Here is a 13,948-nt window from a genome sequence, read left to right on the forward strand (position 1 = left end):
GGTTTATTCTGGAAAGCCCTCAGGCCTGGCAGAGTTTGATGGCATGGATGTGACAGACAGGGGACAGGCCACCTCCTGAAGTTGCCTTGGAGGATGGAAGCATCTCTGCCAGCATCTGTGTCTTTGTTTGCCTCTTCAACCTCTGCTCCTCCACAGGAGCAATCCCTGCGTGCTCTCAGGTCTAACCAGCATCACAGGCACACAAACACTCAAATAAGAATAAAACCCTGGGCTCCACTCCATCCAAATGCTCACCTGCAATGATTATTATGCATTAACTACAAGCCATGTGTTTTCCTGCCGTGGGTTGAAGCTTCATTCCCACATTTCGATCTCTTTTATTGGCCATGCATACTCTGGTAGGAGCAGTGTATCCTCAGTGAGGAGCTGGATGAAGAGATTTCCCCACAGCTTAGCTGGAGGAGCAGGGCACACAAGCACCTTGTAAAACACTTCAGTGCAAAGCCAGCCAGGGTGGCTCAGCCCAGTTTTAGCAGCAGTTCCATCCAAACTGCCCTCTCCTTGTCCTTCAGACCATCAAGGGGCTCTTTTCCTTTGCTCAAGTTCTTTTTCCCCAACCTGGATGAAAGAAGTCTCCCTCAGTACAAACGAAGGTCCTTGTCTGATTCTCAGCAGGACCAACGCCACCCCTTCCACCATTTTCCAATAATCACCATTCAGCAACACCTCCACGTCCCAGCAGATTCCTTCAGGAAAGCATCATCTGCACTCCCTGGGCTTGCTTGGAAGGTTTGTGTTTGAAGTACTACTAAAGATGTTTATTAGTATGACAAGTGATCACTGTGAAAGCCTTTGGTCAAGGATAAGGACTTTGCTACACTTGCCAATTTATAAAACAGACTGAAAGGAGAGCTCAGCTCAAATGAGAATTCAGTCTAAATAGAACAGAGAGAAAAAAAGAAACATCAGAACCATGGGTAAGTGGCACATTTTGACAATTTTGTTGTCTGTGGGAAATATATCAGCATGCTTTTGTTTCTGCTCTGCCTCTTGGAAAGTCTGCAGGGAAAAGTTTGCTAACTGGGTTACTGAAAATAATCCCAAACTTTTTTCTTTCCTCTAGTCAAAACAAAGGATTTTAAAAAATCCAATTTCTCCAAGACAGGAAGGGACCTGTACCATATTAATGTCTCCAAATTTTCTTTTCCAGCTAAAGCTACTCACTGATTTTTAGTTCATAAAATGACAAATCTCAGACCATAACTTTGAAAGAACTTTTTCTCTGACCAGAAACACGAGTGACCTCATCCCAGTCCTTCCAAATGATCCATCACAGTGATGCTTTGTTGTTGGTTTTTATAGGATGATGTTTCTGCTGACCTGTATTTTTTGAGGGATTGCTGTCTGCAGGGTCCCATGACCATAACATATTTGCTCTCAGAATGGGTGTTTCAGGTGAGACAAGAGGCATTGCTGGCCCTGAATAAAATGAACTTGGTGTTTTTTCCTCATCCCAGGGGTAGAACTCGGTTCCATTTCACAAAACCATAGGCAAAGAGCATTGCTCTGACCTGGCAATTTTCTCCCTTGACCTTCAAAGAAGAAAGTATTCCAGGGAGGCTGAAGGACAGGGAGAGAATCTTGTGTTACCAGTTCCTGCTGAGTTTCACTTCAGTCTTTGCCCTTAAACTTCAGCATTTCTTGGAAATTCTACCAAGACATTTTTAAGAAAAACTTCATGACTTGACCTATCCTTACATAAAGGGATATTGCCAAGAGAGAAAAAGAGAAAAGCAATGATGAAAGCAAAAGAAAGCACTTTCTCCCTCCCTGCCTGCCTCCCTCCTTCCCACAACCTTCTCTAGCACACACTTTTGGTATTGTTCAGCACAGCCTGATCAATGCTGCTCACCACCCAGCAACCCAAGGTCTGCCATCCTGAGGAGAGCCAGAGAGCTTTCATCACTGTTTCAGCCCTCAGAATTCCATTTTATAATGAAAATTAAGGATGAGAGGGCTCAAAAATCAGACCAAGAGGTTTGGGTTTTCAGCTGACACCAGAGACTTCCATGCTGTGTCTGAATGAGTTGTTATCCACCAGCTCTGATGTAGATTAACACCTCTGGACATCCTGAGCAGGCACAGTACAGGGTGGCAGCTTCTGCTTGAAACACTGAAGATTTGAAATACAACCATATCCCAGGAGCTCCCAGAGTCCTGCCTGGTGCCACATCACCCCATACATTCATTGCTCAAGCCTTCAGCAATTTTCTGGCATCCCCAAGTTCCCCCTGACCTGCCCCAGAGCAGCTCTGGAAATCACCAGCCACCCCTTCTGTGCCACTTGTCTTCTGCGGGCACTTCTCACTTTAAACATTAGCAAAGAATTAGCATCAAAACATTGATTTCACCTGCAAATATTGGCTGGGAGGAGTGTGGCAGTGCCCTGACTGCTCCTGCAAAGGGAGCAGCAGCACCCAGGCACTGAACCCTGTGCTGGCTGCCCAGCTGCACACCTGCCTTTCTGGAGAATTCTATTTTCTTCATGCAGAAGGCAGAGCCTGACAATTCCCAAGGCTGCTGCACAAGGACAGCAGCTGACAAGCAGAAATCAAATTGCTTTCCCTGCTCTGCTGGGGAAGGGAAAGGACTGGCAGCAAGGACTGCCTTGTGCAAATGTGTCTGGAAGGGCACTGTCACGTGTCATTTTGTTGGGCTGAGAGAGCTCCTCTGACACTTCATAATTCATAGCTTAAAACACAGTTATTAATTTTCCTACAGCCTTCAAACAGCTCTAATTGTCCACTTGTCATCATATATCAGTAGGATGCTTGCTTTTCTTTTTTCTTTGCCAGTGTGCAGCTCCAAGGTACTTGTCTGAGATAGCTTCCTTTAAAAAATGGTTTTATTATTTATTATTAATAAAACCTGAGCTTCTTATTCTAAGATTACCATTTACTTCAAGCTTCATCAGCTCAACATCAGCCTAAATGAGTTTATTCTGCAGAGGAGGAGGAGATCTGAGAGGGGAGGAAAGACTGCTGTGTTGAAGTGTTCCATTCACTTCCAACAAAGCCATTTTACAGCAATATTAATTACCAGGGCCTGTGGGAGTGCCACTTTTTAACCTCATATCCTTTCTAACCTCATATCCTGCCTGTACAAAGCCACATTTAGACAATGCTTCCGAGGCAGAGTGTGCCTGCAGGATTGCCTCCCAAATGTGTAAATGCCTTCAGTGAGGCCCAGCTCAGCAATGACAGAGCTCAGGACTCCTCACCCTCCCTCCAGGCAATATTTCATTAACAAGAACCATTCCTTAGGCAGCACAGGGACACATTCAGCTGGACACCCTCAGAATTCATTTCCATCCATGCACTGCACCGAGGCAGGGGAGGGATGAAATGTGTTCTGCATGGAGGGATTATCAGCTGTGCACCAGCCTGATGTGAGTGTCCAGCCTCTGGTCCTCAGGATAGACAGAGAACATTTTCAGACAGAATCCTAAACCTCTCTAGATTTTTTCAGACTTTTGGGGTTGTGTTTTCAGAGCTGGAGGTGACCAGTCTGAGTGCAGGTGTGTGCTGAGTTGTGAGGGATGCCCTGCCCTGTCTGTCATCCCTGGGCTGTGATCCCAGCACTGGTCACTTACTGGTCCTGTGGTGAACAGAAACGGTGTCACTTCGAGCACCATCTTTGTAGTAGGCCCAGATGGATATTTTGTAGTCAGTGTTCTTCTGCAGGCCAGACAGGACGGCTGTGGCCACATTTCCAGCCAGGGAGAGCTGCAGAAGGAGAGGACAGGAGTCAGCCCCACTGCCAGGCATCCCCAGGCTGGTTCATGCCAGCCAGGTGCCTGGCTCACAGGTCATCCCTAGGCAAAAAATGAGTTAGCACCGGGCTTTGGGGCCAGAGTTTGGGGTTGCACATGTGTAAGCAAAGGTAAAATTCCAGCTGTGAATAATTCAGAGCGGATGCCTGTGCATGGCAGCCCAGTTGTGATCAGCAGCTCCTACAGCACCACAACACAGAGCTCTGACACAAGGCAGTGCCTGCCTGGAGCACAGAGTCCCTCTGCTGAGTTTTCAGCTTCTAGGGGAGCTGGGGACAGAAACCCCCCCAGAGCCCCTCTGTTCCAGCCCAAATAGAACTTATTTGGTCTCAGTCATTGCAGGAGAGACTTGGGTATTAAGCCTAGGTTTAAACTGCTGTTTGACCTCATACAGAAAATAGGGGCTTCAGATGGAAGAGGGCAGCTGGTCCATCCCTGCCACACCTGCACCAGCTCTGTCTCTGGTCATTCTCCTCTGTGTTCTCCTTACTTGGACCTCACCCTTCCCAAAGAGCAGTATCCCAAAAGAATCAGCGCTTCCTAGCACTGAGGAGAAGAGAAAATGCTTCACCTTCTTAGAAGCAATACCTCAAGCTATAAATATTTGAGTGCTGTCTCTTTCTTATCCACAACATCTTGACATTGGGGACTGGTGATCCTCTGCAACCCCAGATCTTTTTCTACTGAATTGCTTCTTAGCTATTTGTTCTACATCCTGTATACCTGTGGTTAATTATTCCTGCCTAAGCTTAATACTTTCTGCTTGTCCCTATTAAATTTCATCCTTGAGGTTTCCCAGAACGCTTCTGCAATCTTCCCAGAGCCTGCAGGACTCTGCCCTGCTGTCCCTCCTGCTCCCAGCCCTCAAGGTGACTGCTCCACTGAAAGCCAGACCCAGGAGGGATCCTGCTGAACTGCTCAATTGCTGGGGTGCATTTCCCTGAATAGTTTTACACAGCTCTCTGCCACTCCAGCAGGTGAGCTCAGAGCCAGCCCAGCCTCCCCAGAGCTGTGTGTGGGCTCATACCTCCTGAGGCTTCTCTCCACTGGCTGTGCTCCACTTGATCTGATAGACAACCACGTCCGAGGCAGCCACAGCTTCCCACTGCAGGCGGAGGCTGTTCCCAGAGAGCTCGGTGACCTTCAGAGCACGAGGAGGGGGGACCTTCACTGAAGGGTGCACAAGGAACAGGAGCTGAAGTGCAGGCTCTGACAGCACCTTGTCAGAGCCAAGGTGGGGAGCAGATGGCTGGGGAGCAAAACATCAACCAAGCAGATGTCTGAGACCAGCCTGTCTGTCACTTCTTCAGGCCCATATGACAACAGTCATCAGGACAGACAGGGGTAAATTATTTTCAAAGCCCTAATTAAGACAGGTTATCTCCTTTATGGGGAGCACAGATATCACATTGGTTTTGTAAAGGGAAGAAGGCTAGCAGGGCTCTCAAGGATGCAGAGGTTAGTGATACATCATGCTTTTCTTCATTTGCTTCTTTTCTTTATCCCTTCCACCTCATTTTGAGCATAACACAGTTGGACATATTCCACACACAAAGAACAGCAGCCATCTGTGCTCTGTGCAAGAGTTTTAGCCACAAGCTGCTAGGGCCAGTCTGCAAAACATCCGAGTTCAGAGACACACAAACCAACTTTGTCACCTCCTACTGAGACCAGAAGTGTTTCTCTTCCTTACTTACAGGTGGTGACATTGCCAGTAATTGGAAAGGAGTCCCCTTCATCGTACGTGGATCTGACACTGATGAAGTATTGTGTGAGGGAGGACAGAGGTCGCAGGACAGTGGATGTTGCAGTGCCAGGAACTTCCACCTGCAGTAGGGGAGTTGGGTGAGTATTGTAAGGGACAGGCTGAGACACCTGGGCTCGTTCAGCCTGAAGAAAAAGAGACACTTTATTGCAGCCTTTCAGTATTTAAAGGGAGCTTATTAGAAAGATGGGAACAGAATTTTTTTAACAAGGCCTGCTGCTATAGGACAAGGGGGCCTGGCTTTAAACTAAAAGAGGTAGATTTAGATGAGGTATAAGGAAGACTTTTACAACAAAGGTGGTAAAACACTGCCATGGGTACCAGAGAGGTGGTGGATGCCCTATCCCTGGAAAAATTCAAGGCCAGATTGGATGGGGATCTGAGCAACCTGATCTAGTTGAAGATGTCCCTGCCCAGTGCAGGCGAGTTGGACTAGATGGATGGATGGATGGATGGATGGATGTCCCTTCCAGCCCAAACCATCCTGTGACTCTAGAGGGTACAGCTGCAGACAGGTCAGCATGTGGAGATAACCTCAGCAAAAGCTCCCATTTCAGAGTTAAAACTCCGCCAGCACACAAGCTCTCCCTGCTCCATGCAGCTGAAGGAGAACAGGGCGTTATCCAACTTCCCAAATTTCTCTTCCTCCCCCGGCCCATGAGGACTCACCTGTCCAGCGTTGCCCCCTCTGCTAGAGACGTAGGTGAGGTGGTGAGCGCGCACGGCCGGGGCCGCGGGCTCCCAGCTGACCCGCACGGACGCGTGGCTCAGCTCCGAGAAGCTCAGGTACCTGGGAGGGCTCAAGGCCACTGCAACAACAGTTAGTGACAGCACTCCGAGCCTGCACAGGCTGCACAAAGGAAATTCCACCCTAAGAGCTGCCTCCTGCTGCTCCTAGATGATCGCGCCTTGAACTAAGAGGCTCATTCATTATACAGGAAAATATTCCCTTTATTCACTGTGGTGCCTGGTGAAGGCTGACCTAGAACAGAGGCTAGGCAGAGTTAAAGAATAAAGTAGGGATTTATTAAAAGGCCTCCATGGATGCATCTTGGGCAGCACAAGAGCCCAGCCAGGGCTACACCCAAGATGAACTAAAATGGTCACAAAATGGACTGGTCATAGGACCTCACACTTTTATAAGTTCTGGTCCATTTGCATATTGGAGTTAATTATCCAATTATAGCTTTAGCTTATGAAGTCCCATCCTTCAGTCCATTGTTGTTTATGCTCTTGGGCCTGAAATTTGGATAATTTTTCTTTGGTCGTCTGGTAGGTTATGAAGGGCTGCTGCAGATTTAGGTGAGGAAACAGCCAGATGATCACCTTTTTCCCCCCAGACAACAAAGTCTTCAAGGAACACCTCTTTCAGGGGTCCTTTATTACCAGGGGAACACCACTCCTTTCTCCCAGCTTACCCCGCAATTAGAGATCCCCTTGGGGACCAATATTCACTTCAGATCCAGCAGAAAAGAAGCAGTGTGTACAAGCCCCATGCACAGTATGGGAAGCACCTCACTGAACACATCTCTCCTGCCTTGAGTGTTCAATAACAGCTCAGTAAGCAGCAGCAGCAGCACTTACAGGTGGTTTCCTGGATGCTGGCTGGATCACTGGCATCTTCCCCATACATGGCATACACTGCCACGGAGTACCCAGTGCTGGGGGACAGCCCCTCCAGCAGCACCTCGGGCTGGGTCACCTTCACCTGCCAACAGAGAGGGGGTTTGGGGTACCCTTCAGCTCTAGGGTATCTCCCAATGCATTCAAGAGAGCAGGACTTTACAGAGACACAGGCCAAGGGCCTTTTGGTTACAGTTAGGGGACATCTCCCTCTAGAATGGTCTTAGAAGCATAGTATCACAGAATATCCCAAGCTGGAAGGGCCTCACAAGGATCAGCAGAGTCCAAATTCATTTCCTGAACAGGAAAACCCCAAGAACCTCACCATGTGCCTGAGAGTGTTGCACAAATTCTCTTTGACCTCTGTCACCCTGCTGCTGTGACCATCCCATGCCCACCCACCCCCTGGGTAAGGAACATTTCCTGATATCCACCTAAACCTGCCCTGGCACAGCTCCAGCTGCTCCCTCGGCTCCTGTCACACAGAGCAGAGATGGGAGCTGCCCTCCCTTCCCCTCAAGAGGACACTGCCGACCTCGATGATGCCTCTCCCCATTCTCCTCCAGTCCCTGCCCCACCTGGGCAGGTGCTCTGCAGCGCTCTGCCGCTCTGACCCCCAACCCTTGGGGACAGACAGCACCTCCTCCGAACCCTGCTCTGCAGAGCCCTGCGTCTCGCACACCAAAACGCTGCTCTGGGTTGGATCGGGGGGCATTCAAGAGCTGCCATCCCGCTTTTCTCAGACCCGTGGGAAGCTCTGGCAGGAGCGCTGCCGGGCTGCTGCCATCTGCTGCCAGCACAGCACGGACACAGCCCCGGTCCCGCTGCCTGCGAGCCGCAGAAAGCCACCACGGCGACATCTGGGAGGCTGCACCCATCGGAGCATGGTTTGTGAGAAGATGGGAACGTTTTAATGCTGGTTTTGCAGACATCTCATAGGTCTGGTGCATTGCACTCTTGCAAGGAGTAGGTCAAGTAACTGTGGAAGAGTTTTAGCATGCTGAAATGAAAATTTGAATGTTGGTGTTGCTTCAAGTGTTCTGAATCCCATGATTATGCCCTGAAAGTAGAATATTAATTGTTCTGGCTTGAAAACCATCCTGCAATTGTCCCTATTGCTGTGCATTCAAACGGAGAATCTTAGTCAAAGAGGCAATAAATGTTCCTCCCCACTCAGTTTGTTTTTTTAAAATTCATATCTTCAGCCTACAGGTGCTCCAGATAAGGCACTAACATGCACAACAAAGGGTTCTTAGATGTTTCTAAGGATTTTCCATTCATCAGGCATTTTTTTATTCATCTGCAGTGTTGTAGGTCTGTTTTTAGATGTCAGCAAAATCCGCCCTAACACATTTTCAATTAACATTTAAAGATACACACAGTCAAGATGTTTATGTACAGCCTCGAGGATACAGTGATTACACTTGGGGCTGCAAGGATGTGAGTTCAGTGCCTTGGTTTCCAGGACCCCAGGAGGCAGCCAAACCTCTCTCTTGACTTAATTTCCCACATGAAACCCTCACAATTATAAATCGTTTTGAGACAAACCATTAAAAAAAGAATCTTCTATGAAAGCTGTTTTTGGAAATAATTATACTTTTTTTCTTTCTTTGACCACACGATACCAATTGCCAAAGCTTAGAGCTAGCACTAAACTCAGCCCAGACAGAGAAAAAAACAATGTTATCACTATTGTCACAAACTCTACCTCTGTTGTATAGTCCTCTGCTCCATCAGGGGCTGCAGAGCAGAGCACCAGGTAGTGTGTGGCTCCCTGAGCTGCTTCCCAGCTCAGCCTCAGACTGTTGTGGCTCAGCTCAGAGACGCGCAGGGAGCGAGGGGAAGACAAAGGCACTGAGGAGAAAAATAAGGCACAAAGGTACTTTCAGTGTATAGGTCTGAAACAACACAAAACCCAGGGGACACCTGGCTTTACAACAGCAACTGCAAGCTGGTGGGCACTTACCCCATGTCTAACAGAGTCTCTGCGCTACAGAGAGTTTCATTTACTTGGAGACCATGGATTAAAAAGTTTAAAAAAGCAGCAAAGAGTTGTAATATATTTCTAGCAGGGTGTGTTACTACCACATTCTGCTTTGCAGAATGACATAGGTGGAAAGGACCCCCAGAGGTCTCTGGCCCAACCAGCTACTCAAAGAACAGTCTGCTCAAGGGTCTTGTCTGGTTGAGTTCTGAGCATCTCCAACATAAAGAGAGCTGTAGGCAGGCTGAACTGGAGCTGGGAAATACACAAGGCAGGCTCCAGTCTGAGATGGCCAGACCAGCCATCAGCAGAGTTGTCTCTACTCACGACCTACGTGTGGAGGTGACGCCTCTCAGCGCGTCCCCCGCGGCGCTGTCGTACACGGGGATCACCGACACCAGGTACTCTGTGTGTGAGGTCAGGTTGGACAGCTGCAGGGAGGACACTGCTCCCTCTAAAACCACCTGCAAGCACAAGGCAGGGCTGTCAGGGCAGGGAGGTGCTGCTGCTCTTCAGCGGTGGAATGGCTGAAGTGGCCATCCCTGGCCATCCCTGGCTCCTCCGTGGCAGATCTGTGCCCAGAAACATGAAGTCCAGTTGCCCTCGGTGCTTTGTGGTAGCTAAAATCTCTCCAAAACAGAGAGGTGAGAGGCAGAAAGGATTGCTGTCCTCTAAAATCTCTCCAAAACAGAGAGGTGAGAGGCAGAAAGGATTGCTGTCCTCTAAGCCTGGGATTTGTGCAAACACTGAGCACAAAACTCTAGTCATGCTCTCAATGAAATCAATGGAAAATCATCCACAACTTGGATTTGCTTTTTTAAATCACATCCATCACAGATGAGTAGCCTTGGATAGATCTGTACCCGAGTGTCCTCTGAATCAAAACACATGGTTTAGGGAGGGGATAACACTGGCTAAGAGAAAAATCAACCTTGTCAACCTATTACCTCATCACATGTACACTCATTGTGCATTTAATTTCATCTCTGGCTTAACTGATGTCCCACTCCCACCCTCTTTTTGTCCACCCAAGCCTACTTAAATTCCCAGCCACCATCTGGAAGCTGTGGCAGTCTCAGGTGTCCAGGGAAAGGTCTCTCACCTCTTTGGGGGCCCCACCCTTGGATGGATAATACACAACCCTGTATTTCTTTGGTGGTCTCAGAGGAGGGCTCCAGGCCAAGTGCATGCTCTTGGAGGTCACAGCAGATATTTTCAGGTCAGTTGGGCTGAGCTGGGGACCCGTGTTCACAGGGGTGTCTTTCACAGTGCTGCCTAGGAATTAAAAACAGAGTTATTTTCTTACATTCACACCTCTCATGCCAAACATACTTTCCAGCTCATAAATATGAGTGACATTTTTCAAATCAAGTTGCAGGCTCCTTCTCTATAGAGTAGAGAAACTGTTCCAGACTACTCTGAAATAAATATTTTAAAACTGGGTGTACAGAGAACATAAATACTCCATAAAGAGCAGGCTGTGTATTTTTCTGGGTGATGCAAATAATTCTTCAACACAAGTCTGCATTCCTCAATCATAAAAATTTGCCAAAATTAACAAGCAAAAATTACTTTGGTTTCTTTTTGGAGAAGCTCATTTTTGTTCAGCCTAACCTTCACCTTTGTCAAATGTCTATTTATGTCAAATACAAATCAATAAGAATAAATGAATTTATTTACATGAATGTCCAGAGCATTAAAATAAACTTATGTTTGAAATTTAGATGTTCCCATTCTGCTTAGGTCAATCTTAGAGCAAAAAGAGATAGAAATATGTACACGATATTTCTCCTGAGGATCTAAGCTAACATCTGGAGGGGTTTTTCATGCTCTTCATCATGCAAACTGTTCTCCAGCAAAGGAAAGAAATCACTGCTTGATTTGAATTTGAAAATGCCTTGGAGATCCAACATTCAAAGTTTAGTGGAGAAAAAAAAAGTGTATAGGTGTTTTTAACATCTCTTCATCCTACCTCCACATTTACCCCATACTCTTTCCCTAGTATATTTTCATACTAGTTCTTCTGCTTTTTCTACCTCTTTTTGATTGGAAGAAACTCAGAAAAGGAGACGGGTACAACACATTTATCACACCATATGCAAAAGGAAGAGAGAAGGAATTTCCCTATAATGGTAATTACTGTCATTAGGTGATTTTCTCCTCCAAGAGAGGCAGGAAGGGAGGTCCCACTTCACCTGTGGTTTCCTTGTGGCTCCTCTCCTTGATCCTGGTGCACAGGACCCGTGTGAGTTTGCCCACCAGGGAGCTGAGCAGGGGGAAGTCCAGCACGTTGTAGACGGTGAGCTCCAGCGGCTCCGAGGCCACCTGCCGCAGCTCCGCCTCGTCCGCGTTCTTCACCCCTGCCGCCAGAGAACCAGGCTGAGAAACGCCCCGGACAGGGCTCACCACCACCCTGCTCTCCAAGCACAGTCTCCCAGCCACCCCACTGGCAGGGTGGTGTGTTTTCCTGCAGCATCTTTCCTGCAGCAACCACCTCAGCCCAGCCTGGGAAGAGCATTCTGCTCAGAAGGGTTTTAGTGGCCTGGAGACAGCCTGGTGAATCTTCCTGCTGTTTTCCTGCCTCCTCACCACTTGCAGGCTTGGCTAGCAGAAAGGTAGATGTTTTTCAACCCGAGAGGCAGTTGGCATAAACAGATGAGGGACTGAATGAACAAATAACCATTTTATATTTATGAGGTGCCAGCACTCCCCACAGAGAGCCTGTTGTTCGTCAGAACATCACATTGCATTTCAATAGTCAGGGATGAGCAAAAAGCATCCCTTTTATATAACAGAATTTCTCCATCACACAGCATCCCCATCCGTCAGCTCCCCCTCCTCATTAACTCTCTGCTGACCAAGCTCCACAGTAAAACTCATTTTGCTTCCCAAAGTTTGGTTCAAGGTTCCCCAACACTGTCCTAGGAGGCTCAGTAGATCTCCTCCCTCCATAAATGCCACTTAACTGCACAGCCCTATGCAATAAACCCTCACTTGCATGTTCCCAACATAAATTAGTATTTAAACTTTTGGAGATTGTGATTTTAGGGGAGTTTTTATGTAACTTTATTGCTCATGTATCAGTCTCCAGCAGACCTTGTGTGCTCCTCAAGGCCAGAGCTGCTCAAGGCCATTCTGTGTCCTGGTGTTGCTGGCGGACAGTGAAAAGCAGATAATGTTGTTATTCAGAAAAATGGGAAGTTGTGAGAGGCAGTGATTATACAGGAGGTCTCCTGCCATCCCCAATACAACATTCTCTTGCCCAATTCCACAGCTGAGAATATTGTTTTCATGGCACTGGTCCCTGAGGCTCCCAGTGGTCTTTAGATGGGAGGTGTGAAATCTCTCATGTGAATACTTTCTCCAAAAAAAAAAATTTAAAAAAAATCCTTTGAAGATACTTCCTGGGCTGAATAAATGAGTTAATTTTCATCTGAGCCACAGTGTAATGAAGTCTCACCCACTACCTCAGTTCTATAGCCTCAGGATGCTTCTGTCAAAGTTGAGGGAACACAACCTTCAATTTGAAGATGACCAAAAACAGGTTGGCTTTGTCCTACAGCTTATCAATGGCTGTGATCTTACCAATGGCAAATATCTCTATGCCCAGGTTTTTCAAGGTCTGAGCAGCCAGGTTGGCATCATCCTGGGATTTCCCATCAGTCAGGAGGATTACCAACTTCTCAGCCTCCAGCCGGGCACCAGCATCTGGTTTCAGATTCTGCTCCAGGACGTGGGTCAGTGCCAGACCTGGGGAGGGGCAGAGATGCAGGTTGTGCTACAGCCTTCCAAAAAAAACCCCCTGCCTTTACTGTTTTCTCTGCTCCCCAGTGGCCACAGTCCCCACAGAGCTCATTATCCATGGGAAGATCTTCCCCCACTGTTTAGAGCCCTGCCAGGTGGAGTTACCTGTAAAGGTGTTGCCGCCCTTGTACCGCAGATTCCTCACGGCCTCCAGCAGCTGTTCCCTCGTGGAGTAAGCACTCAGATCCCACTCTGTGCGGGGGTCACTGCTGTACTGGGACAGCCCTGGGGAAGACAGGAGCCATGGGCATCGTGCCAGCCCAGGTGAGCTGCAGGAGGCCCGCTCTGGGAACCGGTGTCAGGACTGGGAGGGAAGATGACACCAAATAATGACAGGGAGTGGGGGTGAGCAGATGGGGCTTCTAACTCCACTTTCTGCATGGTTCTGAAAAAATAGCATGAGTCAGGGGAGGTTTAGGCTGGATATTGGGAAAAGGTTCTTCCCCCAGAAGGTGGTGGGGCACTGAACTGGTTCCCGGGGCAGTGGTCACAGTCCCAGGCCTCACAGAGATCAAGGAATGTTTGGATAATGCTCTCAGGTACAGGGTGGAATCTTTGGGGTGTTCTGTGCAGGGCCAGGACTTGGACTCAATAATCTTTGTGGGTCCCTCCCAAATCAGAATATTCCACAATTTTGTGATTCTCTGGTCCTGCCATGGCAGCAAAGCGATACCTCAGACCCCACGTGGTGCAGGGGTACACACCCCTGTCGTGATGATCACAGGTATTTGATAAGGTGTCAAGGTGAATCCAGGTCAAACAATCAGCTGCAAGGGCTGAGAAGGATTTACACCATCCAATTTCATGTACAGCCTGGCTGTCAGCATCACTCAGAGCTGGGAGCAGCCCCATTCCCTGCTGAACTCTCAGCAGCCCCAGTGGGGCATTGCCACTGCACCCAGTGCATTGGTGGCTGAGAACCTCATCAGAGATGGCAGCAAATCCCAAAAGGATCTCAGCATCACCACCCGACCTAGGG

General features: G+C 48.2%; 1 protein-coding gene across 1 annotated transcript in view; it reads right to left on the minus strand.

Moving 5' to 3' along the window:
• The window catches only part of COL20A1 (collagen type XX alpha 1 chain), a 50,930-nt gene that overhangs the window by 26,330 nt on the left and 10,652 nt on the right, over positions 1-13,948 (minus strand). Inside the window, exons 8-18 of the mRNA XM_041478575.1 lie at positions 13,075-13,194; positions 12,751-12,915; positions 11,361-11,525; positions 10,268-10,440; positions 9,500-9,629; positions 8,890-9,035; positions 7,143-7,266; positions 6,228-6,367; positions 5,491-5,620; positions 4,821-4,963; positions 3,614-3,746 (exon numbers count right to left, since the gene is read on the minus strand). Coding sequence (XP_041334509.1) covers positions 3,614-3,746; positions 4,821-4,963; positions 5,491-5,620; positions 6,228-6,367; positions 7,143-7,266; positions 8,890-9,035; positions 9,500-9,629; positions 10,268-10,440; positions 11,361-11,525; positions 12,751-12,915; positions 13,075-13,194 — 1,569 coding nt within the window. The remainder of the gene's footprint in view (positions 1-3,613; positions 3,747-4,820; positions 4,964-5,490; positions 5,621-6,227; positions 6,368-7,142; positions 7,267-8,889; positions 9,036-9,499; positions 9,630-10,267; positions 10,441-11,360; positions 11,526-12,750; positions 12,916-13,074; positions 13,195-13,948) is intronic.

Source organism: Pyrgilauda ruficollis, unplaced genomic scaffold, assembly GCF_017590135.1.
Source record: "Pyrgilauda ruficollis isolate IOZ18807 unplaced genomic scaffold, ASM1759013v1 scaffold45, whole genome shotgun sequence".
Classification (NCBI taxonomy): Eukaryota; Metazoa; Chordata; class Aves; order Passeriformes; family Passeridae; genus Pyrgilauda; species Pyrgilauda ruficollis.